The sequence below is a fragment of the Lineus longissimus genome, chromosome 1, assembly GCF_910592395.1.
Source record: "Lineus longissimus chromosome 1, tnLinLong1.2, whole genome shotgun sequence".
NCBI lineage: Eukaryota > Metazoa > Nemertea > Pilidiophora > Heteronemertea > Lineidae > Lineus > Lineus longissimus.
In genome coordinates, this window is record NC_088308.1 from 606,243 (window position 1) to 630,075 (window position 23,833).

Here is a 23,833-nt window from a genome sequence, read left to right on the forward strand (position 1 = left end):
TCAACCAACAGTCATATAGCACCATTTTGGTCTCTCTACATTTCTGGCTGTTCTCCAGTTTTTCAACAAGACATTTCCTCTTCTTTGATTACCCACTACATCCTTTAGTGGCCTATCCGATGTCGTAATATCGCCTATAACAACCACTTCTCTTTATCATGATACTCATAATCATGTTTCAAATTATTTCTCTGCCATATAGGAACGAAAACAGATATTTCTTGAGGCAATGTATCAGATGACTCTGTCATAGGACACTTGGGGAAAAAGGATCGGTAAAATGGCCTCCAAGTTTATAATGAAACGATTTTTTTGGTAGTTCCTGTGACCTGCGACGGAGCCACGACGACATGACGAGTGATTGCCATATCATGATACGTCAATCGGCGGCCGAATCTCAACCATAATTGTCACGTGGTCATGGTTCCTTCAGAGGTGGCAGCGACAATGCTCATTTGCGCGGCGGTTAACCCTTTAAGGACCCAATGGCAACATCGGGATGATGTCGTCATATCTACAGATAACCAGTGCCTAGAAACAATTTAAGCTGTTCATCTTCCCTGCCTTATCAAGATGTCATCACCAGTTAGCTGAGGAGGAATAGTAAGGTATCATCATGTTTGACATTTGGTGTGACATTAGACTGAGTGCAGGCGTTCTTCAATCACACTGTTGTAGTTTCCTAACATGACATTCAAGCATTGGTTAGATTGACGAAGCAAAAAGTACTTCGTCATCAACACCATCAGCGCAGCCTAGAGCAAAATTGGCTTAATTAACAGTCAGACATCAACATCACAAATTGTGTCAGTGTTTTATATCACTCTTCTCCATCTGTTGTTACTGGAAGTCAATCAAGGTCAGGGTGTATTAGTTGCTGGGTAATGAGAGCTACATGCAGCAGTCGTGTGCGGATGTAATTGGTAAACCACGGTACAGAGCAGTCATTCGTCTACCACTTCAGCCTGTGTCGTGTTCTTTGTGATACTTTCCTTGATGTGACTGGTGGTATATGTGAGTAACTTCGTTTGTGTTGTCCTCTTTGACAGGTTTGGCATGTTTGGCATTAGTGGTATGAGATTGATTACTGGAGCTGTGAATACTACCAGGAGTCAATATCGTTCCCAATGTGTGCTGCTGTGGGGGGAGAAGGGTTGGCAGGTATGGTGTTTCTTTCTCCAAGGTTCCCCTGGAGTGATCATTCTTGGTCTAACGTGGAATAAAGCATATCAAATGAACGTCTGACGCAGACCAAATACTCCTTCCAAAATGATTCAAAGTTTCAGGCAGCGTGTTCCATAGCAGATCGGCTGCCTGATCGTGGTTTCCATCGGTTGCTATACTATTCAGTTATTGTCGATCGTTGGCTGTGCTCGGTTAGGCTGCTCCGTGTGTTAGTTTATTTGGATGTAGCGATTACGAGATTACTGGGGTGACATGAGGAGTCTGTAAGTAAATACAAGCAATAGTGGCTGCCCAGGATGGATCGATCTCAAGTTTCTGTTCGAGTAAATAGTGTTGGTGGAGTATTTAGTTGATGTTGGTTCTTGTATCTCTCCAAATTGTCTAGTTATTTAGCTCACTTTTTCATACTTATACAAGATATTTCGCCTACTGTTTCTATCGTACAGCTAAACCGACTACTGCTCGAGGATAATCAGCCACAGCGCATAATATTTACTTTTCCAGACTTCCTGTGAGACCAGTTGATCATTTTGTGCCAACTTAACTGCTCGTAGGTCACTGCAGTTCAAGTATTCATGAGATGTGATCATAAGCATGGGTTTATAGTCTGTTTCCGAGGATTTGGTTTGCTACCATGCCAAATTATGTGAAAAATCTATTGTTTCTTCAGGTTAGCCATCAGTGATGTGCTGGAAGAATCGGATAATCTGTGCAGAGATATCTCACAACCATAACCAGCCATTTTTGCTTCAGGTAAGTTCAGTTACAAATTACAAATTACAAATTACAAATTACAAAAGTTTATTGAATCCGTATAAAATTTACATTTTACATGGGACGAAAATACAATAAACAGTGCAGTGCAGATAGAGAGTCAGAAGAAAAGAGAGTAATAAGTAATAAAAGTAATCAAATAATACAGAAATTACTTAAGAGTGCAAGAGAGTTAGTGGGCATTATTACAATGATTGCAGCAGTATTTTTAATAATTATAGAGCTTTCCTCACCTGAAATGCTAGATAACAGAATTTGCCGGTGAGGCGAGCTACATTGCCTTCAGCAGTTAAAAGATATAATAATAGATTTCTATTTGAAAGTTCATTGGTTAACCCAATTCGAGTTTTGTTCAAATATTTATCACGAAGGTTAGAGAGCAAAGGGCATGAACACAAAAAGTGAGTCTCATCTTCAGTTTCTTTGATTCCCAATGATAAACAGTGAGGGCACCATCTCTCATCCCTGGGGATAATAGGACGAGAGTAGCGGCCTTTCTCGATTAAAAGACATGTTACATGTTACCCTTACCTTAAGTAGGCAGACAAAATACTCCCCTTCACTGAAGCCTTCCTCAGAGCTTTTACCCCAAGTGTGTGAGAGGTGTGAAACCATCCCCCGACCAGCCAGCCTGGGCCTGGCTAATGCAGACAAAGACTGCATTTGTCAGTTAATCCTTCATCTTTGATGATATTACTTCTGTGCTTTTAACACATATCAGTAGAGTTTAAAACAATGAAATGATGAGTTTATTGACCTGGGGAATCAAGCCGAAGTGCAAGCTTTTACCTTTCTCCACCTGCTTGTTATTTTACCAGAGTGATGTGTTCTGTACTTTGATTGGTTGTGCAGATTGCCATACAAACATAACACATACACTTGATGTTTTTCAAAGAATTTCAAATTGGTCTCTTTGGGGATTCTACTGTCGTTGCGGATATTTGTTCTTTAGAGGCTCAAAGGTTGGAAATAGGTTTCTATTTCAATTTGGATGCTGCTACAAACGTATAGCAAATCTAATGATTCGATCAGATGGTGTTGTTGCTCAAGAGAATTGTTTGCAGATGGCAGACTCTAACTAAGGTAAATGTAGTGATCAGCCAAGATCAGGATGACTGGTATGGTGCCAGCTCCACCTCCTGCCATTCTAGTAAGGGGTGTAATCATCCGCTATTGCTCGAAACTTTGCCCAGTCAATCCTATCCACAGTACCAGTTTATTGTTACACTATGTGGAAACATGTGGACACTCAGGTGACCACCTTATGTCTTTTGTCCAACTACAAAACCTAGTATGGAACTGGTATAAACAGGCACGAACTGACTCTCCAGCAATAAACCCATAACTCTGATGACACTTTCGAGTATCTTTCACTGTCCCTTTTACCACTGTCATAAAACGATAATCTGCACCGTATCTAAAGTGCTCTAACATCGCCTCCCTGGTGATATTGGCAATTTCATGTTGACATCATTGATGCTCATCGGTGCTGAAAATCGGAATCAGTGCTGCTTGTTCGTCTTACTTCATGCTAATAATCAGTATTGCGGGGCCGTCCTTTGACCAGCTGCATTCCTGATGTGAAATTGCGTGCTGGAAAAAAACAGTTGCATTCAGTGGGTGTATTCGGGCTTCCATCAGGTCGTTGTGCATGTCTTCCATACTCCTGGCTTGGATGGCCAGTGGAAACATTGGATGACTGCTGCAGGCCAAGCCTTTATTGGATGGTCATTTCGTAAAAACCTTTAGAATATTGAGAACCAAGCATTCCATTGATCCTAAGCAAAGATGTTATCAGTGTGCCTTGCAGCAGCAGCAACGTTATTCATTGCTAGAACTATTGCATTGTAACAATAAGATAGTTATAAGAAAGTGTTTGTGTGATAACTTGTGGCAAAACTGTCTTCCTTCTCCTCCCAGTTTTGTTATGCATTGGCTGATTAGTCATCATCAGGACAGATTGGGTTAACAATCTTATCCAGGTCGTCACTTGGTCATAGAGCTTGTCAAAGGGACTCGGAGCCTTGTATCAAAATGCAGTGAAAAGTGTCTGCTTTAACTACTCTGTCCGATGAGGAGGTAGTGGTAAAATGTCTAAACCTTTGAAGATACATGTACCACAATTGGAAGTTTAAGAAATGGCACTCCAACAGTTTTCATATTGTTTCGTGTTAGGTACTGGTAACAAATATTTTGGACAGTTTGGTCGATACTGATACTTTTCTGCCATGTTGTTCAGCATGTCGACCCTTGACCAATAACAGCATTGTTGCTGTTGGCTCCTGTCAGATTTGTTTACATTAGGAAAGAGTTATGAGAAAATGGTCAATAAATTACTCGGGTTATTATGCGTTGCAAATCGGTGAATCCTTCATGGTAACAATGTGGTGACAAATGACTTGACCAGTCGATATATCAAGCCGTATTGGTCGTATGGTCGGGCTTGTTTGTATGCAATTCATCAAGATTACTTCCTGAGATGTGCGGCTAGGGTTAGAGTCCATATTTTGTATACAGTTATCGGGCCTCAGTTGTGCAACTGGGAAAAAATCTGAATGTTTTTTACCGACTTCGGCTGATTCAAAGTCATCAAATGAGTAAAGGTCGCATTGCTCTGGCTCTGGTTTTGTTCTAACCAATACAATTTTGTCAATTAACTCTGTGAAGGAGATGAAGAGATTTGATAGCTAATGGAAACCACAATAACATCAAGATGAGATTCCTCTAATATCAATACTTGCTGTCAGTTCTGTCATCTTGTTGAAGCTGATATTGCCAAAGGAAGATTACCGTCCGGTGCAATAAGGATGACGCGGCGGATCATATGCGCAGATCATAACCAGGAATCATGAGCAGCTCTTGACGGAGAAGCTCGAGTCCCCAAGGAATGTATGGTGCTTGATGGTTGTCGGGGAGTGGTATTCGGTAACCCTGGGCAAGGAAATCAAAACCTACTTACTGACTCAAGCTACGTGATTGGGGTCAAGTTTCCTCCATCTTATATGCGAGTTTGGGAAATATCCAAGCAGCAGCTGGTCGTTCACCAAGACAGATCTTGCCAGAACATGCTCACGTTGCTGTCAATTCCTTCATCTCATTAAAGCAGATCATGTTCTGCACCCGACCACTTAGACCTGCCCCTCGCGCGTGGTTTCCATCCGAAAATGTTGACAGACTAATACTCACAATATAGTGTCAGCGAGAAAGCAAATATGATATTGACATTACATGTCGTTGCTGAGATAATGAACACCACTGAAGCAGGATTAGGGTAAGGGAAGATACACACGGCACCTACTTTGTCATAGACAAACACTGAACAGTTTATCAGTGAAGCCCCCGCCCTCTACCACACCAGGCGGTCTGTGTGGAGTGGCATTTTATGTCACTGTCAGCTGATGAAGGGCATTCCCAACGATACTCCTCTCTAGATGTACTTTCAATTGGTGGTTCTGCCATCACCGAGCCGGTCATTTGCCGACACTTTCCGGTCATCTTTTTATTTTCGCCCGGATAGTCCCCGCAGAGCCGAGTGCTCTTTGGTACACTTGTCGGTGTTGTACTGTTTCAGCTAGAGAGCGGCACATCGTGGAACTAGTGGAGCAGCCAGTGTCATTACGCATGGTTCTTGTAGTACAACTACTTGATCAACCTTTGGTGACGTTCCCCTTCAAGCTCTCAAATCTCCGACCAATACCCAACCTACATGATGGATATCACTCTCTGCCCGCCATTACTTTCATTGAGATCTATAGGAAGCCATAAATCGTATGTGAAAGTCAATTGGTCTGGAGGTTCTCACTAGTTACAAGAATTTGAAGGTTGCTTGAGTAGGTTGGCGTCGTTTGGACAAATACTATGATTGTTGGTCGTCGTTTGGACGAAGACCATAATCAGACGACGTATTGGTATTGGAAGCATATGGTACATGTATTGTTTGATACAAATTGCCAGTCCGTCTTATACTTGTCATCAGTATAGCTTACCAAGTGAGAAGCCTTATTGCCCATGTTGACATGCACGGCTGACAACCATGCAAAAAGGCCCGGGCTCGATACCGGGCAGAACCCCAAACTGTATTTCTGGATGAATCGGCGTGGCTTTGAAGGAACTTAAATTCCTGGCTCTTCACAACACAGGGTATGAATATTCGTGGGTCTGTTAGATGAGACTATAAAAGGTCCCTCGTACCTGAGTATCTTGCTCAGGGCGAGTAAAAGAACTCGCACAGTCGGCAGCAGTCTACAGTGGATTCGTGTCCATACCTCCGGCAAAAATCCAGAACGGTAATGAAGCCAACTCAGTGTGCATTGCAGAAGACAAAGTGAACGTGACTATAGAGGCATAAAGCTTGACATTATGGTTTGTTGTCATTTGTGTTAGTTTCCCACAAATGTTTGAATTGGACACAGGCAATGACAATACTGCTAGATCCTGTCGTAGAGGCAGATAATCGCCATGTTCTGTTTGGTGAGGCAGTTTAGCAGACGATGTTGCTAAATGTTTGCATTGTGTATGAGTCAGGGCCTACGTGTGTCGGCGTACGTGTTGGCTCGAAAATACATGTTCTATGCTGACACCAAAGGAAGTGTGTCGCATCAGAGAATGTCATGCTTGGTCTCATTGTGCTTATAATGTAACATTATAGATGTGATTAGTCTGTATCAAATCGCCATCAACGAGCGATGAAGGCCACCTAACGGCAACTATCAACAACAGCATATTGTAACTCCATTGAATGAAAGACGATGCAACACGTCATCATCACATTGGTGACATGAGAGTACAGAGGCGTCATGTTGGCAATTCCTAGGTTCCATCACCATAATTTATCGCCGATGTTTTTCAAACTTTGATTCCACAAGGGATTCAACATAAAACTAACGATCTGTAATCCAACATCATCCATTCACAAACCACAACATTGATTATTTGTCAGAAAAGAGCAACTTGTCTATTTCTAAATTTTGCGATAAATTGCAAATGGAAAAACTTTTAAGTGTTTCGTATCACGATTCCAGTTGATGGCGTATGTGGGGGTTTTCAGATTGATTTTATCAGCGGGGTTTGATGTGTTTTATGTCACTCTGATGCGATCTTGACGGTGAAATTGTCGGGAACCTGTTTGATCTGACTCGCGTACTTATTTTTATTTCGAGGCAGTTGTGAGAGTGATTTTATCAGCTGTCATTTAATGTGCTTTTGGAAAATTTATCAATAATATGATTTCTCTTGGGGTTTGATATTGCTGCAAATTCTCGAGTTTAATTAGTGTTTTTTTGTTCCGTTTGCCAGCTTTATGAATTCTGACTCAGTTGTATGCCTCTGCTCAACAGAGAAGCGAACGGAAAATAACGTTGGTGATAAAATGGCACCAGCACCAGCACCAGTAATCTTGGCCATTTTGTGCTAAGATTTCCGTCTCTGCGCTACACTTACGAAACGTAGCAAGTAGGCCTCCTAAACTATCCTCCGGCACGATGAAAAAAGTTATTATGAGATATCAATGTGATGTTATTTGACTAAAAGCTAAACAACACTGATGAATGTAAAAGTTGAATTGGTGATAATTTTCATGTTTGTACAGCTGCATGGCCCAGATATCATGACCATACCTCTCGATACAAACCTCCAGGCATGCTCTAAGTTGCATATTTTATACAACTGATAACTTATCTTGTTTATTTTGCAAATAACTCACCAACTTTCTGTGTGATTTCTACTGTTGATGTCACATTTGCCAAGACAAGTTTCTGCCATTGTGGCCGAGTTCGGTATGGACCTGGAGTTGGACCTGAGCGGGATCGAGTTGACTGCCCAGAAGCTAACTCAAAATTCAGTGTCGTCCTCAAACCGCGACCCTGAATGTATGCTTGACGCCTTTTTCTATCTAATTCGCAACCCAGGCTCAACACTCAATGACTTGAGGGGTCGACTCGAGGCTGAGAGACGGACCTATTAAAGATACCTTTCCGATCAAGGGACAGTAAATCCTACACGACATGTTCATTTTAGACATGGCGTAATCCCACGTGAAACTCCTGCTCCAGCCTCCGGTCCCAGACTAACCCTGCCTGAGAGTTGGATTCCATACACACTTTGTATTCCCCAAGCCATACTCAACCAGCAATGGTAAGCTTCTGGAGATGGTAAGTAAAGAGACCATCAATTCAGCCTCTGTTTATTTGTGTTGATTGTTATTTTCTCAATGTCACATTTGTGGTAAAACACACTTCCCCTGAGAGCCATTTCACTCATTTTGAATGGATGGCTCGACCAGATTTAGATTTGTAAGCAGATCCTGTCGCTTGTGGTTTGGGATTCAGTCTTTTTACAAGTGAGTTGTTGCCTCATTGGTGGATATTTGGTGGAACTCTTCCGAAGATGGGGAGGGTTAAGTGCACAGTGGTTAGAGCTTCGGGCTTATCACCAGAATTATCGCAGTTTCGACTCTTAGACGGATCCGCACAAGCGCTGTTGCATCCACCCAGGAGTAGATACAAAGTGAGTGACCTTTCACCATTCACCCATGTCACTGGCACCGTACAGTATCATGTATTTTGCTGCAGTATTGATTTCCATGGTTCAGTAAAACCTCAGGAAACTCTGGCAGTTTGATATTGAATTATGTTTATTTAATCATACCAGCAATGTTTGTTTACAACTTCTGGCTGTAATTATACACTTGCTCGTTAGTAAACAAATTTGGAGCACACTGTGATAAATGGTTGCCGAGAAGAAACTTTATAGTATTTTTATCGAGTCAATACTCAATAGTTCATGGGGTGAATTGAGGACTGATTTCAAATTTAAGTAGTCTACGCTACAGGGATGTGTTGAAGATGTCAATGTCCCCACACAGATGCCACTGAGAATATCCCTGCGCGGGTCCCAACCTCAACGCCACAGCTGAGATACCAACATCCCTGCACAGATGCCGACATCCCTGCCCAGATGCCGACATCCCTGCTCTGATGTCAACATCCTTGCTGAGATGCCAACAACCCTACTCAAGAGCATGTGTCCCTATACTACTTGCAAATCTTCGACATTTCCTCCTTGATTCTTCCAGGAATGAAATGTTAATATCGGAATTTGTGAGAAGTATTGATATATCATTCCCCAGCAATGTTCATGTCAACTAGAGCCAGCGAGGCTAGCTACATGTATGGCGGCTTCTTTAGCATTAATCGCGCCAAACACACATTCTTGTGATTTATATCTGATTGGCGATGCATCTTTTGAGACAGATCAGCTTGCCAAGATGTATCGACCTTTAAAAGGGACATTGATCTGAGCATTATGTGGGACTTAAAGGGGCATTGATCTTGACATGATGTCGGAGATAATGGAAGTGTAGCCGCGAATCGAGCGACAATGCTTGAGCGGTGGGTGGTATTGGTCTGTTTGAAGATGTGAGAGTTCTTTCATCAACAGTCGTAGTTTTCTATGGAACTGACTGGACTGTTTGCTGCTGCTTTGTACATCAGCAGTGTCTTCTTGCAAAGACAGCTTGGATAAAAGCTCAGTTTAGTCACCTATTGCAGCTGTATCAGTCATCAGCGTGATACCAGACCATAAACATTTGTGTCGTTCATAGATTTAAGCGTTACGATCTGATATTGTCCCCTGGGAAGGGGATAGCCAGTCAGCCCAAGGAGGTCTGCTCTAACGTTATCTCGTATCTCCCTCGCCCACACCACCATCGAGGCGAAGAGACGGCCCAGCAGTCATATACAACATGTATTGTGAAACTGATTGGTAATCCCGGGGCCGGTTGGGAAGTATCTGGCAATCACTTGCAGGGTTATGAAGTATGGTTGCTATCGCCATGTAAAGTTCTTTGACAATTGAATAATTCTTGGAGATGAGATCGGCTTATGATTAGTTTTTATCTCGAGATTGTCTTTCAGAACTCTTTATTCAGTCCAAGGCTGAGTGGCTTTTATCTGACCTCGCATGGGTTTTAGTTCCCGCCATGCGTTCTTGAGAAGTGACTTTCTGCTTCCACTTGCACTTCTTTACCTGCAGAAAGAGTGGTCCTTTCTGTATAAAAGAGGATTGTCATGCAGCGTCTATTGAGGCAAACCATCATTATGAACAAGTGATGACCCCCTTTAACACACACATTAAATCTAGCATAGGATTTAGTTTTTCCCCTGGAAGCTTATCCGCCCTATAGGAATACACCATGTCACTTATTCATGGAAGCTTTTTAGCTCAGACTGGGTCTCATATTTTATTTTATCATCTCAGTTTTTCATTTGAAATCTGACATGGCTTTTTTGGTTGGCGTCACCGTCATGATGTGTCTTGCTGCATTATTGATAAGATGATGTTTATGGCTCATCAAGCTCTTTGATCGAAAGAGAAGTACTGGTAGCAACCTAAAATAAGTCATCTGTATAGCATTACAGGTCAGACATAAGACCATCCACTGATTACTGCCCACCAGCAAGAGGGCTTGTCGGCTGTAGGGCTCGACTGAAAGGCTTTTATGACCATTCCGTCAGGTCATGAGAAGAATCTTAAGGCTATATGGGTCTACCTCTTCACTCCTAACTGCTTCCACGGGACAGCATCTGACCGGCGTACCACGTGATTCAGGGAAAGATCAATGATTTTATGCTATTTCTGTGTGATAGTGACAACTGCTAAGTTGGCTTAATTGCCTATCTCTCAGTCTTACTCTGCCACTGTGATTGTCTGTCTCCAGTGCGTCAGCTGCAGAAAATGAGCTGCACCGATCCTCATCATCAAGGTCATATTGCAGGCAGCTGCCTCGAGCGAGGAGAACATCGGAATCCAGGAGAGGACATAATGACTAATCCTCGGATATCAATACTGAGTTGCACCTGTCGATAGCAGCGGTCACTTGTCTGATGCAGCTCCGGTGAACAACATCACAGAATGTCACAACCGCATGGCTTCTCCTTCAAGAAGGGAACACTTTTGACCAAGGGCAAGTTGCTCACCATCCAGTTGCCAATCTTGTCTGATTTCACTCAGGTGTTCTCAGCATGACCATTCAAAGTATGTCTGCTTCATGCCTCGCCGTAGAGCCCATTAGTATACAGGCATCAGCAACATTGATCAAGGCTTGGGAATGCGCAACATCGATCTTTTAGGCTGCATGATCCTGGACTGATCACTTGTGAAGCTTTCCTCTGTTCGGGGGCGTGTTACCGTATGACCTGGTGACGCACCAGACAGAAAATGAGCCTTATTGGACATTCCAATTGGATGCATCCCATGAAAGTACGGTATTCAAAATATGAAAGTTTCAATCACAAAAAATAAAACTATTTTCTGTTGGAACCATCATAATAGCAATCAACCACACACAACGGTCTTTTTACGGATGTTCTGCTCTCTGACATGTTATAGAAACGTGCAGCATGATTTCCCAAGCCTAACATAAAACCAATCCATCTGGCTTTTTTCTGGCCGACGTCCGCAATACCCAGTGTCATACAGAGATGACATTAGGTTATTTTCCCATTGATTGAGCGTATATCAAATGTTAGGCTGACTCCAATACTCTTGAGTCTAAACGGACTTATTTCCGTTGTTCAGAGAGCGGAGCAGAAGGTTTACACGCAGAACGCCGTATTAGCTAAATGTAAGATGAAGCTTCAAAGTTGACAAAGTTGCATTAACTGTAACTTTAAGGAGACGAGCAAGAGCAACTCGTTGCATACTTGATATTGCATTCACGCTAACATAGCTGAAGTAATGTTGGCAGGAGTGTACCGATCGAATTAGAGTAAAGCAGTGAGCAGATTATCATGTACATGTATATAGCTTTACTGCCAAACAATGTCCCATAGTTCTTTTCTTTCATAGAATCCATATCTAATCCACCTGTTACAAAATGCATGAGTGAAGCCATTGTAATGGGCTGCCCTAATTGTTCATCATTCCACCATAGTTATTACCACATCTATAATTGACAACATTAACTGCACAGCGTGTACATTTCATCAGCTAAATGTCTTTTATATGCCGGCTAAAAAGCTCTAGTTCCGCATGGTGTGGTTTGATTGTATTTGATGGCAACCAAATTGCAAATCAACCCACAGAATGACATTATCATTCCATGTAATGATAAAAATTATTCTATTAATGGCTGCTTTCAGTGGCATTGTGTTTGTCTGTTTGTCCGATGTCCGTACCTTGATGTTTATCGACGGCTTGTAAGCTGGCATTAGATGACTTGGTCAGGTAGAAGCTATTTGGCGTTTGTATGACTTAACTCATCGTCAAAGGGACCATGTAATTGTCAAATTAGCTCAGTACAGATACAGGACAGTCACACGTATCTCAATTGTGCAAATACATAGGTGTATACCACTAAATACATACTGCAGTCCAACTCATGAACTGAAAATGTGCAATATCATTATTTGCAATGTAGCTCTTAGTCACACTGGTATAATTCTCACTAATACAGCTAATCATTTGAATTCCTGTGCTATTCTGGGTAGCTCGCAGCCTCTCATCCATTGCGTTTTTATCACGTTTGCACAACCAGCATATTGTGTTGAAAGGATGATGAATTCCTTGCAGTGAATAACGTGGTTTTTACCCGAGGAAAAGATCAGAGAATGCTACACAATGCAACTAGACACTCTGAATAAATCGGCCTTTTTCATAAGGACATGGGTGGACTGCCATTTCTATTAGCGCCACATGAGAAGGTTATGTCTTCATGGAGAGAAAGAAGTCATTTTAATTTGTCTGCGGTGGCAGTTTGCCTTTCGCTATCCTGTTATGATATGGCGAATGATATCATATGATACGATTTGGCTAAAAATAGCAAAAATATCGTTCACTTTATAATTTTTTGTAAGGAGGCACGAAATTTGGCACACTCAGTTTCCTATGATTGCACTTTTCATATGGTGATACTCACGGCTGAATGCGCAAAATTGCGTATTGAGAAATGTTGCTTTTATCCCTGTCATGACGCTGTTCCCACCATCCCTGTTGCTTCAGCTCGAGTTAGCTAATTCAAATTCATGTGTTTTTTCGTGCCATTGCCTAAGTGATGTATGGTTTAGATGGGATTGCCTCTTTTATCTGAATAATGGTTTCTGTTGTTGAGTGGATCATTGTTGCTTTCTGATCTGTCACTGCGGTGGTTTTTCGTCGCCAGATCGGCTGAGGATGATTGAATGAGGAATGATCCTGAGCATCACTAACGTAGACTTTAAGAATGCTGTCAATATAGACCTACTGGCGATAGTTATTAGATGGGTTTCTCCAGGTCAGATGTTGTTGTGAGTTGAAAATGACCCCGAGTTGTTAAATGAACCTCAAAATGTGCAATTGTGGTGCAAAGAAGTACTTTGACAATGTTTTATCAGGAAGTGAGCACTTCTCTCCTTACAGTAACCCGTACCCTAGCTTTTTGGAACAATATAACTGTATCTCACACAAGTGGAGAGTTACACACTGTTTATGTTTCCAGAAATGTCTTCAAGTGAACGAGAAATATTTCACCGGAAAGGAAGGATTTGATGTGATAATGAATTGTGGCGTTGGCAGAAAGTGTTCAAAACCTTGTGTGCTAAAATCCACTCATGAAAATTGAATTATTTTTTTGCCCAGCTCCTCCTGAGAGGAAAGTGAATGCAATGTGCCATCGGCCGTCAACGAGCTTCAGCACATCTCAATGGAGAACGCCACCAGTTTTGGAATCAACTAAGTGAAATTGAAATTGATGGATTCTTTAGAAATGTATCGATTTGCCTCGTTGCTCTCAATAGAACTGGAAATGTGACAAGACTCTATCAGTTTCTAATCATCGCACTTGGTTGGCCTAATTTATTGACTGGGAACATTTTCAAAATATCCTATATCGATAAGAAGTAGAAAACATGTCGGCTGTGGATTGAAGCCTTCCATTGGTAGCCATGCAGTATGTTGTTGGTTCAGCTCCTACAAGAGATTTGGGGGTCACGATATTAGAGATCTTTCATCTCCCGTCTTGGTCCCTACCACCAAAATACCACAGCGGGACTGTCAGTCTGGAAGGCATCTTGTCAGTCTAAAGGAGTTTTGACTACTTTGAAATTTCAAACTTGTTCCAGGCGGAACTTTATAATACCAGTCTTGTTTTTACAGCCCAATTAATCACATATAATGAAATAACATACAAGCCTATAACTATTACTGAAATGCGAACACGCTATTACAAGATATGTAACAATAGAATTTGTTTTAGAAAGTCACTGGACTCTACATATACATGTTCTTGTACACATATTCTGATGTAGTTTATAGGGTAAAATGGTGAGACTGACATCTTAAATGAAGACATGAAAATCGTCAGTAGAATGACGCCATGCATATTCAATTCCAGTTTACGAGAGATTTCAAAAGAGAGATTGTGTCAATTTATTTGCCGACGTAGGTTTGGGTTGGAAAATTTCTCTCTCAAACATATCGATTTGACACCCGCTCATGAAATAAACTAGAAAATGTGTCAGTTCTTATCAACCTTCAATGATTTCAATCGGGTTCTCTCTATTGATTTGAACAAGGTCGAATTATTCCTCTTCTATCAAACACATGCTGGGTTCACAGCCAGGCAAGATAAAGTTCCTGGAGAGATTGAAATGAGTGGCCTAACCGGTAAGGCCAATGAAATGGTTGTCACCTGATTGAACATTGATTTATGATATTCTCATCCATCTTTATGTATACACTGATGATGATCATACCTCAATACCAAGTCATTTTACTTCAGCAACAGTTCTTTCCACTTGCCTGACCTTTGTAAGAATCCAACCCTCAGGTCCAGAGAGTAAGAATACTTAATTGTATTTTGACAAGCACAAAGTCAATCGATTCTAAACTACAGTATCCCTTGATGGCTAATGCTATTATGATTGTAAAGGCTATCATCGATTACAAGGCAGACAGATGGCCACTTTAAACAAACCAGCTGCGGGCCAACCACTAATTTCTTCTGTAACCTTGTTATAGGATCATCAATGTGTATGGCAGACTCGTCTTTGATAACTGATCTGGAATCACAAACTTCTGCTAATTTGAAGCCTAACGGTTATGGTGTCCATTCACCAACGACGGTAGATCGGCATGCTGTTGATCTATTCAGTCTTATTCTGCTTATGCCGCCTGATGAAATTGGTATTCTATCACGACTTCCTTCACAAGGACAATGCGGTGTAACTATCAAGAAGTATACCAGCAATAATTAATACAACCAAACCGATGTGTTCCGTAAAGAGCCCTCACCTTTTCAATCAGATGAGAAACCGAGTTGAAGTGTGATTGATATTGACTAAAGCAGTTGACATAGCCGGGAAATGAACTTTTCGTGACGAGTGAACAGCCTAGACGCGAGATGAGGATGATCAGTTTCAGATGGTGCAAATTTGTATTTAATTTCCTTGACGATGTTGGTAAATTTACAGAGTGAACGATCTCGGTGACGTCATCTTTAAAGTTAATGAATTCAAGCTTAGATAAGTAAGGCTGTTGATGTCATGACGGGTATGAAAAGGTCAGAAATGTATTACAATTGAGCTAGTTCTCAATCATTTTCAATTAGCACATCAATAATTGTCAAATATTATTTAGGTTTCCATGTGTTTGCCCGACACCAAGATTATGCGATATCAGCTGTTTGTCCTAGACGTGTTACATAACAGATAAAAGGCTGTTTACAAAAGGTCACTGACCATGACATTATAATTAATCATGATTTTCAACGAACATGTTTGTCAGTGACATGTACATTTACATACCAATTCAGTAAGGATGGTACAGAGGTAAGAGTTAGTGAATTGACTCTCCTCACATCAGTGTGTTCCTACTGATTTGATTCTCAATCTCAACCATTTTCGGCTGAGGGAACGAATACCATGGCCCAAAAGAGAGCTTCTCAACACCCTGCAGGGCGGACGGCAAAGCTAAAATGATTTCACTCTGGACTCTTCAAATTCTCTTCTCATCACCTTGGTCCGTAAAGTTATTTCACCAATTTCCTTTGCGATTGAACTTCGCTGCCAGCTGTCAACATGGATACTCTGTGTTTTTGTGAAATATTTAGTTTGCAGCCATGTGTTTCTGCAGTCCATCAGCATTTCAAACCAAGCTGTTTATTGATCGAGTTAATCATTTCAGCTCGACTGAGTGACGTGGCGAATCCCATCCTTGTTCGCTAGGGCAAAGATCCACGTCAAGATTATCACTCATTTCTTGAAACAACTCGTGAGCTGACAGAACGTGTTTCGCATCATATCGAATCCAACTAAGATTTGAATCTTGAGTTGTTTTCAGAACTCATGATTGCACCTGATGAAGTAAAAGAAACAAGTTGAATTGATGTGCGTCTCGCCTTGGTTATGGTAATACCAAGAAACGTCATCATCCCATCAATGGAGGGGAAGGATGGTGCTATGTCTGTCTAAAAGATGACAGACAAAGATGATCGGCTGTTTATCGAGTGCCTGTCATTGCAGTGACTCCATCTCATTCTATTCCAACAATCCCCCACATGACAGGTTCTATAAATTTGATATGTATTATATTCCTTCGTGTAATACATGTCCATTTCTGTCGTTGCAGGCTGATTGAACAATGATCCGCGAGGTCCTCTATTATTCCATGATGCGAACCATTCCACGTGTTGTCATCCTACTCCTTGTCCTCTCCTTTGCCATGCTGCTTCTAATCTCGCGCTGCGGCGTCGAGATGGACTACACGCTACAGAGCCATCCACCGGGCACCCCAAGGCGGGAATATTACCTCCATATGTTGGAGGATCAGAATAGCGTCCACGGGAAGGAGATTCAAAAACTGAAAGAACAGATCGCTGCTTTACAGGAGGAAGTACGGCATCGGGCGGGAAAGATTTCCCGCGTTATGAAAAATGCTGTGGGACCAAATTCCGATGATGCAGAGGGTGGCGAGGAGGAAACCTTTGGTGTGAATCACAAAGTGGAGAAGCGACGTGATACAGGGGTTCAACAAATGTCCATTCCTTTACAGAGTTCGAGTGATTTAGGAAAGTACATCCAGCAGAAAGTAAAGGAGTCGGAAATTGTCACTGGTGTGAGTTTGAACACGGAGTATGATCTGACGGCGTTTTATCGTTTTACCCTTAATCGTGTTTATCTGTCTCATCTGGGATTAGGGAAGCGTGTTGTTGAGAGACCCATTGGGTTCAAAAAGAAAGACCTTCACGAAGTCTTGGTGCTGGCTCTGGAGACACTCAATAAAAACCGAGGGACAAAGCCTCTTTTTACTGGGGATCATTTTGTAGAAGGTCTTTATAGGACAGAACAATCAATGGGGACACATTATGAGCTATTTTTCCGCAATATTGATATGACAGCGGAACATGGATATCGCAGATTAGTGCTGACTCGGCCGTATGCGCCCCTGCAGCTTGTGCTCGACAACACAACAGAAACCGATGACGAAGTCATCAATTTGATACTGCCGTTATCCGCTTCACGTATTGATACATTTCGGACATTCATGGACTACTTTAAGCGGGTGTGTATAAAAGCTGACAAACGTATCTTCCTGACGATTGTGTATTTTGGCTCCTATCATTTAGATACAGTAAAAGCAGTCATTTCAACAATTGAAAGATTATTCAAATTTCGACTCATAAAGTTAGTGCCATTGAATGAAACATTTAGCCGAGGGCGTGGCCTACAAGTCGGTGTACAGAGTTGGACTAAAGGTGACGTTCTCATGTTCTTATGTGACGTTGATATCATTTTCACGACAGAGTTTCTCGAAAGGTGTCGCCTTAATGCATTCAAAGGTACTAAAGTCTACTACCCCATGGTATTCAGCTTATATAACCCTAGCGTGGTCTACACGCTCCAGGACAACGATATCCCGCCGCGTGATAGGCAGCTGGTCATATCAAAAGCTACGGGATTCTGGCGCGATTTTGGTTATGGCATGACGTGCCAGTACCGGTCAGACTTCCTCGCCATTGGCGGTTTTGAGGAAAAAATAACCGGTTGGGGGATGGAGGACGTGCTACTGTATCGTAAATATGTGAAAAGTCGTTATCTGGTTGTACGAGCGCCTGATCCTGGAATCTTCCACATGTGGCATGAGAAACATTGTGATCCTGAGCTTCCTGTCGACCAGTATAGAGCGTGCATCCAGTCCCGCGCCCTGAACGAGGCCTCTCACGAACAGCTCGGCATGTTGGCCTTTAAAAATGAACTGGAGCAGTATAAAGAAAAGAAAGAAAACCGGGAAAAACAACAGAGCCATATCGTACCTGTCCATACGTAGGATATCCATGCATGCTATTTTCGCCCTACCATGTTCTCATTGAAAACACTGCCATTCGAAACTATTTTAGAGACATCAGCGTAACTAGTGAGACGAAATTTCTTTCACTGTGACCTGCGACGTGGCCTTGAATGTGGCGATCAATTGGGCGTATTTACCATATCAGCATTCAGAGGTACTCTGTCCGTAACATCCCCTTGGTGTGATGGAGTCCGAATCGGCGGAGTGGAATCGAGGCTCGAGGCGGAGTCCAGGTTGGCGGAGTGGATCCGAGGGTCAAGATGCCACGTTCAAACCACGATCGTTATATTTTCATGGCTATGTCACAGGTCGAAATGACAGAAACGGCTTATTCGCGGAGCGCTTAACTGTACCATTCCAGTTTTTTTAGCAAAGTGCCGTAATATATGCATTTAAATTCCATCAACAATTTGAACGCACATTTCCAGCAAGGTCGATTTTAAAACCTTGAGTAAGGCAACAGTATCAAAATCATCAGACAGATCACAGAAAGCTGGCACTTTTTCAGTTTACCGTTCAAATGGTTACAGTTGATCAATCTGTTGTCTCGAATGCTGTTATTTTTATGCGTGTCGAGATTTTATATGAGTTCTCACCCTTGCTTCGTGTTATTCCTGGTATTGATGACATGTAAAGAATTTTCAAGAATATTTTGTCCGCGCTCAGGTGAGTTATACTTTTCGGGTTATGAATAGATAAACTTTAGAGAAACGGAGGTGCATTATCAGCGTCTGACATGAAATGGTTACTATAAGTACACTGTAGCTTTAACTGTTTGCCATACTTTGCCATTTACTGACTAGCAATTATTAGCTCGAGTTATTCAGCAATTTATTGAAGTAGCACCACCAGCTCCCTAGACATGTCGGACATGACACATCGCGCTTGGTGACGGAATAATGAGATTTTCTCAACGATATACTCCATGAACTTTAATTATTGCTGTCACCGAGTCTCAACAGAAAAAGGAGTTGTCTCAAGAATGCTTGGCAGGCATTTATAACATGAGTACCCGAAATTTTGTAAACTGTCACGTGTACATTTTTCGATGCATCACGAAAACTTCTTCTTTACAAGATCAGCATTTCAGATTCAAGAGTTTTGTAGAATCTTGTAGCGTAAACTTTATCAGTACTGACTTGATTGGCATTTATCTTGAGACAAGACTAAATGGCAGGGAGATAAATTCAATTTTGATCCTCAAATTTTATTGTATTTTGATCTGCACTTGAAGCATTTAAATTTCTTTTCGCTGCTGTTCATTTCTGTTGGTTTACTATGTCGAATCTGATGTCTTCATTGTAAATGAGACAACAACACGGACGAAGGAAATAAGACATTTTCTCACCTTCAACCTAATGTTTGAATGTCATATTCTCAATTGACAGACTTCCCTCACCACTTGTATCTCAAGTGAATATATCCATCCCACTTGAATCGTGACAGAATTAGGTGCACCAACATTGTGAAAGTCACTAGGTTCTTAAAGGAGGAGAAGCATGCGATGATATCAGGCCAGCATTAGTATAGTTAGCAGAAATCTTGTAGGAAGGGTAGTTCTCTATTTGAAAATGTACACAAACATTGCGAACATTTTCAGGTGTATATATGTGGCACCCTCTATGCAGAGAAATGTGTACTTATAATAAGTGCTGTTCCGACAGCTCTCACTACTCCCCCTTTAAATGATCCTTTGATTGACATGTATGATCACGCACTTGCTTCCCGACACACCCAATCATTTTCCGTTCGTGTTATTCAAAGATCCATCTTTATCCGATGGAACATCACCAATCTTCTTCCAATCAGACACGCTGAATGCTGCGGGTGATGAATATTTCACAGACGGTACGGACTTTAAATTCATATCGGACACCTAGACATGGGCCAATCCATCACCTCATACTTGATTTGAAATGATACCATAATCGCACGGATGATGCTGTAGACCTGCTTCAGCTTTGAATAGAGAATCTGGGCGATATAAATAAAGACTAGCAAATGCTTTTATCCGGAACTCCATGTACATTCACACTTGGCATTCCTGTACAAAATTGAAGTAAAAGCATTTGCTGGTCTTTATTCATATCATCCATTGTGTCGAGATTCCAAGGGTTCCACTTTAAATTGATAAATGTGGGCTCAGCCTACGATTGAGAATCATCTTGAAGCTGACAGTCAAATCTACTATCGAGGGTAAGGCCCGCAATGCCGAGCACGTGGGAATGTTTGGGATGTGATATTCCGCTTAGTGCTGATGGGGAAGCCAGTCATGTCTCGCCAAATTTGCACCCCCATGTTTTGGATGATTGGTCTCGAGATATTGCCAGGCGGACACAATTGAACAGGTGGTAGAATGTCTGTGTTGATTTTCTGATTCATTCTAGCGCTGCCTTCTGTCAAAGAACTTGAGCGAACTTCATAACAGTGCCCTCCCGATAACCAACCTGAATGCTCTCGTCTATGTCGGCTCTTTATTTTAGTCATTGGAGTTTTTTGCCGTTATAGTTCTGTGTATTATAGACGATTGATGTCTCACTGCCTACTATGTCTGATAAATAAATTATATTTTATGATACTTCTTTGTTGTTTTTCTTCGTTGAGATTAGGCACTACGTGATTTGATGCTGCCAATGTCTTCATTGCACCGATTAGGTCACCACCATACTTCTCATAGCTTGGACACATGCAAGTCAAGTCCAGTTATGTGTAGAAGACAAGCTAAACTGACCAGTTTACTTGACCCAGAAAACTGTCGATTGTGTATTAGTTTGTCCTCTACCCCTCTTGTTGTACAGTCTCCAAGCAAAGTCCTTAAAGCCATATCTACTTTCAAAGGCCCTATCCACTACTGTCCGATCTCATGAAGGAAGTCAAGGAAAAACAAAAGATAAAACGAACGAATCATCATATATTTGTTTATGACTATTCTAATACTGATACAGTGGAATCTAAAATCACCCTCTCTGTAAGGGAAGCCATCCCATTCTGTCCATTTCTATTCATTTTGACCTCTGTAATCAGGTAGTTCTCTGTATTTGTCACACCCAACTTGGGCGTTCCAAATCAGTGTCCTCATAGGAAGGGTGTCCTGCTCAGTGTTCGCTAAGAGAGGTTCCACTGTAATCTAAGTTTTGATTATCACCACTGTAAATAATGGTTTTGTTTTAAGTAATACTTTTTAAAATACCAAAACTGGTTAAACACACACAGAGTAATATGAAAAGTTGTCATCAGTGGGCTGATAATGAACACATTAGGTTAATGGAAGCACTTTATATAATCTAATCTGCAAGTCCACATGTGAAACCATGGAAGAGTGAGTGTAAAAACACTAACATAGATATCTGTAGTCTATGGAGCCGACTTCCACCTTCTGGCAAGACCAAACTGAGCAACACTTACGTCATTGTAAAAACCTACGATTGTGCTAAGAATATCACAGTGCTGCCATCTCTCCAACACTGAAACAACCAAAAGCTGGTGTAATGTGACCAGTCGAGCAGTAACACACAAGTGTTATCATGTTACAGTGGTTACCCTTACAAAAATCAATGTTCATCAACCTATAGATTAAATTTTTTTGTACAAAATGGGCTGAGACACATTTTCTTTTCCAGTCTCTTTCGAGTAATCCACAGGGACAAGTTCATCCTAAAGCTCCTGCCCTGGTCTCTCTCTCATGGCCTCCATCCAGTAGTCATTGAACTTGCCCGGATTGGTCTCTCCAACCTGCAGCATCTTATTGATAGCAACAGCTTTACTGTAGGCTTGCCAGTAATCCTCGATCCAGTCAATTCGGCCAAGTTCTCCGGGTTGGCTAGCCTTTCTGAAGTACAAAACATGGACCATGAGAACAACAGCAAGAATGGGATGCAATTATTTTAGTAAGAGGTCTGCAGTAATAGTGGATCATTTTCAAAACTGGGTGATACATGTGTAGATAACACAGGGTAAAGAGAAATTAAGTCTCCAAAATCTATTAAAGGGGTGGTACTACTATGGTACCAATCTTTCAGACTCCCCATCACTCTGGTGAGTTTGGAATACACATCACCCCCCTAGCCAATTACCTTTTTTCTTTGAGATCTTCCAGAACTTGGTCTTGATCTAGAGATGGATGTGGGTGTGGTTGGTGGCAGTTGAGGTGGCTGTAGTGGGCTATCCTTGGTGGCATCAATGGAACACTCGGGTCAGCATGGTGTTGTTTCTCATTCTGGAATCTCTCGCTGATCTTCTCACAAACATGGCATTCAAATCCCTGAAGAAAATTATACTTTCTTGGATCATTGTCATCATATGGTCTATTCTTCATATGGTTGACAAGTAACGAGTTTGTAATCCCACCAGCTTTCCGATACTCTAAGTATTTTTCATACTCCTCATCATTAGAATCAAGTCTTAGTAAATATTCAGCAAGATCTTTAGGCGATGCAAAGTCATCAACAGTTATTACAGAATGCTCATCAGGCATCCAGTCTCTAACTTTTGTCGAACCCAAGTGGACAGGAACACCTCCTACGTGGAAGACCCTGAAAAGTTTCTCTGTCATGTAGTCATCACATAAAGCATTTTCAAATGCCAAATGAAATTTGTATTTTGAAATTAAGTCAAGAAATTGTGGACTACCCATATGTTCCACTGGGTCTATCAGTTCTTTTGGTAAATCCTTATTGTGAAGACAAGCACCATACGAATCAACAGGAATATATTTCATAAGTTCCTCAACATAGGGATCACGATAAGAAGCAACGCCTCTGTGTGATTGGATATAAACAACAGGAGCAAGTCCGTCTTTCCTGTGTTTATTTTTCACATCTATAGACAACGGCTTCCTTTCAATTAGATAATGTAAAGACGGCAGTGAGTACAAAGTCAAGGGGTAATCAGACTCTCTCTTGAACGTACTCGTGTGGTTAAAAAGACGAATCATGTTGGTGTGAGTCAGAAGGTGATTATTCATTGGCGATTCCTCATGCACAAGAGCCCATTCATGGTGTTTCTTTCGTGGAATTGGCAGCTCTTCGCTATCAAAATCGGACCCATAAAAGATGATCCCACGTGTCTTTGCACGAGACAAGTGTTTACGATTGCTTGTCACACGACAGGACGCTTTAGGACATTGAAGAATCGAATTTTCCTTGTGAGTAAATAGTCTATGTGTCCACCAGAGAATTGTCGGAATATCGATCTGTGTATCCCTAACATATGGTGGCACATCTCCATCAGCATTTGACACATCAACTCCATCCTTTGTTGTTATTGTTGTTGACGACACATTTCCTGAAGCCACATTCAAGATTTGTTTTGATGACGTGTGGGGTTCAAAAACCTCTTGATCGTTGATGTCATGCGTAGCGATCGTCATTTCCAAATTGTGTAAGACTCCACAAAGCACCAGCAACAGACCAGCACCATTGCCTCTCATGATGGTGGCAGTAGAGACGAGAAATATGTGTTATCATCATCGCCACGTACCGCTTGTTTTCCTATTTATGGGCGCTGACATCTTGGATTTTAGACCACAATGCACCGCGAATTGCCGACGTGGCAT

General features: G+C 41.6%; 2 protein-coding genes across 5 annotated transcripts; one reads left to right on the forward strand and one right to left on the reverse strand.

Moving 5' to 3' along the window:
- Positions 1-923: 923 nt before the first annotated feature.
- On the forward strand, positions 924-20,857 carry LOC135483244 (chondroitin sulfate N-acetylgalactosaminyltransferase 1-like). Of its 4 annotated transcripts, none has more exons than XM_064763935.1 (3): positions 924-1,014; positions 1,856-1,938; positions 16,561-20,857. In XM_064763935.1, exon 3 carries the CDS (start codon positions 16,573-16,575, stop codon positions 18,256-18,258), a length of 1,686 nt encoding a protein of 561 aa, XP_064620005.1. In that variant the 5' UTR covers positions 924-1,014; positions 1,856-1,938; positions 16,561-16,572; the 3' UTR covers positions 18,259-20,857. The 4 variants fall into 4 exon arrangements, with proteins under 4 accessions (XP_064620005.1, XP_064619995.1, XP_064620015.1 ...); XM_064763925.1 differs by lacking the exon at positions 924-1,014 and adding an exon at positions 1,368-1,448; XM_064763945.1 differs by lacking the exons at positions 924-1,014; positions 1,856-1,938 and adding an exon at positions 7,712-8,108.
- Positions 20,858-21,176: 319 nt separating this feature from the next.
- LOC135497303 (alpha-(1,3)-fucosyltransferase 11-like) lies at positions 21,177-23,794 on the reverse strand. The gene is made up of 2 exons (XM_064787100.1): positions 22,353-23,794; positions 21,177-22,108 (listed from the first exon to the last, which is right to left on the reverse strand). Exons 1-2 carry the CDS (start codon positions 23,705-23,707, stop codon positions 21,934-21,936), a joined length of 1,530 nt encoding a protein of 509 aa, XP_064643170.1. The 5' UTR covers positions 23,708-23,794; the 3' UTR covers positions 21,177-21,933.
- Positions 23,795-23,833: the final 39 nt, after the last annotated feature.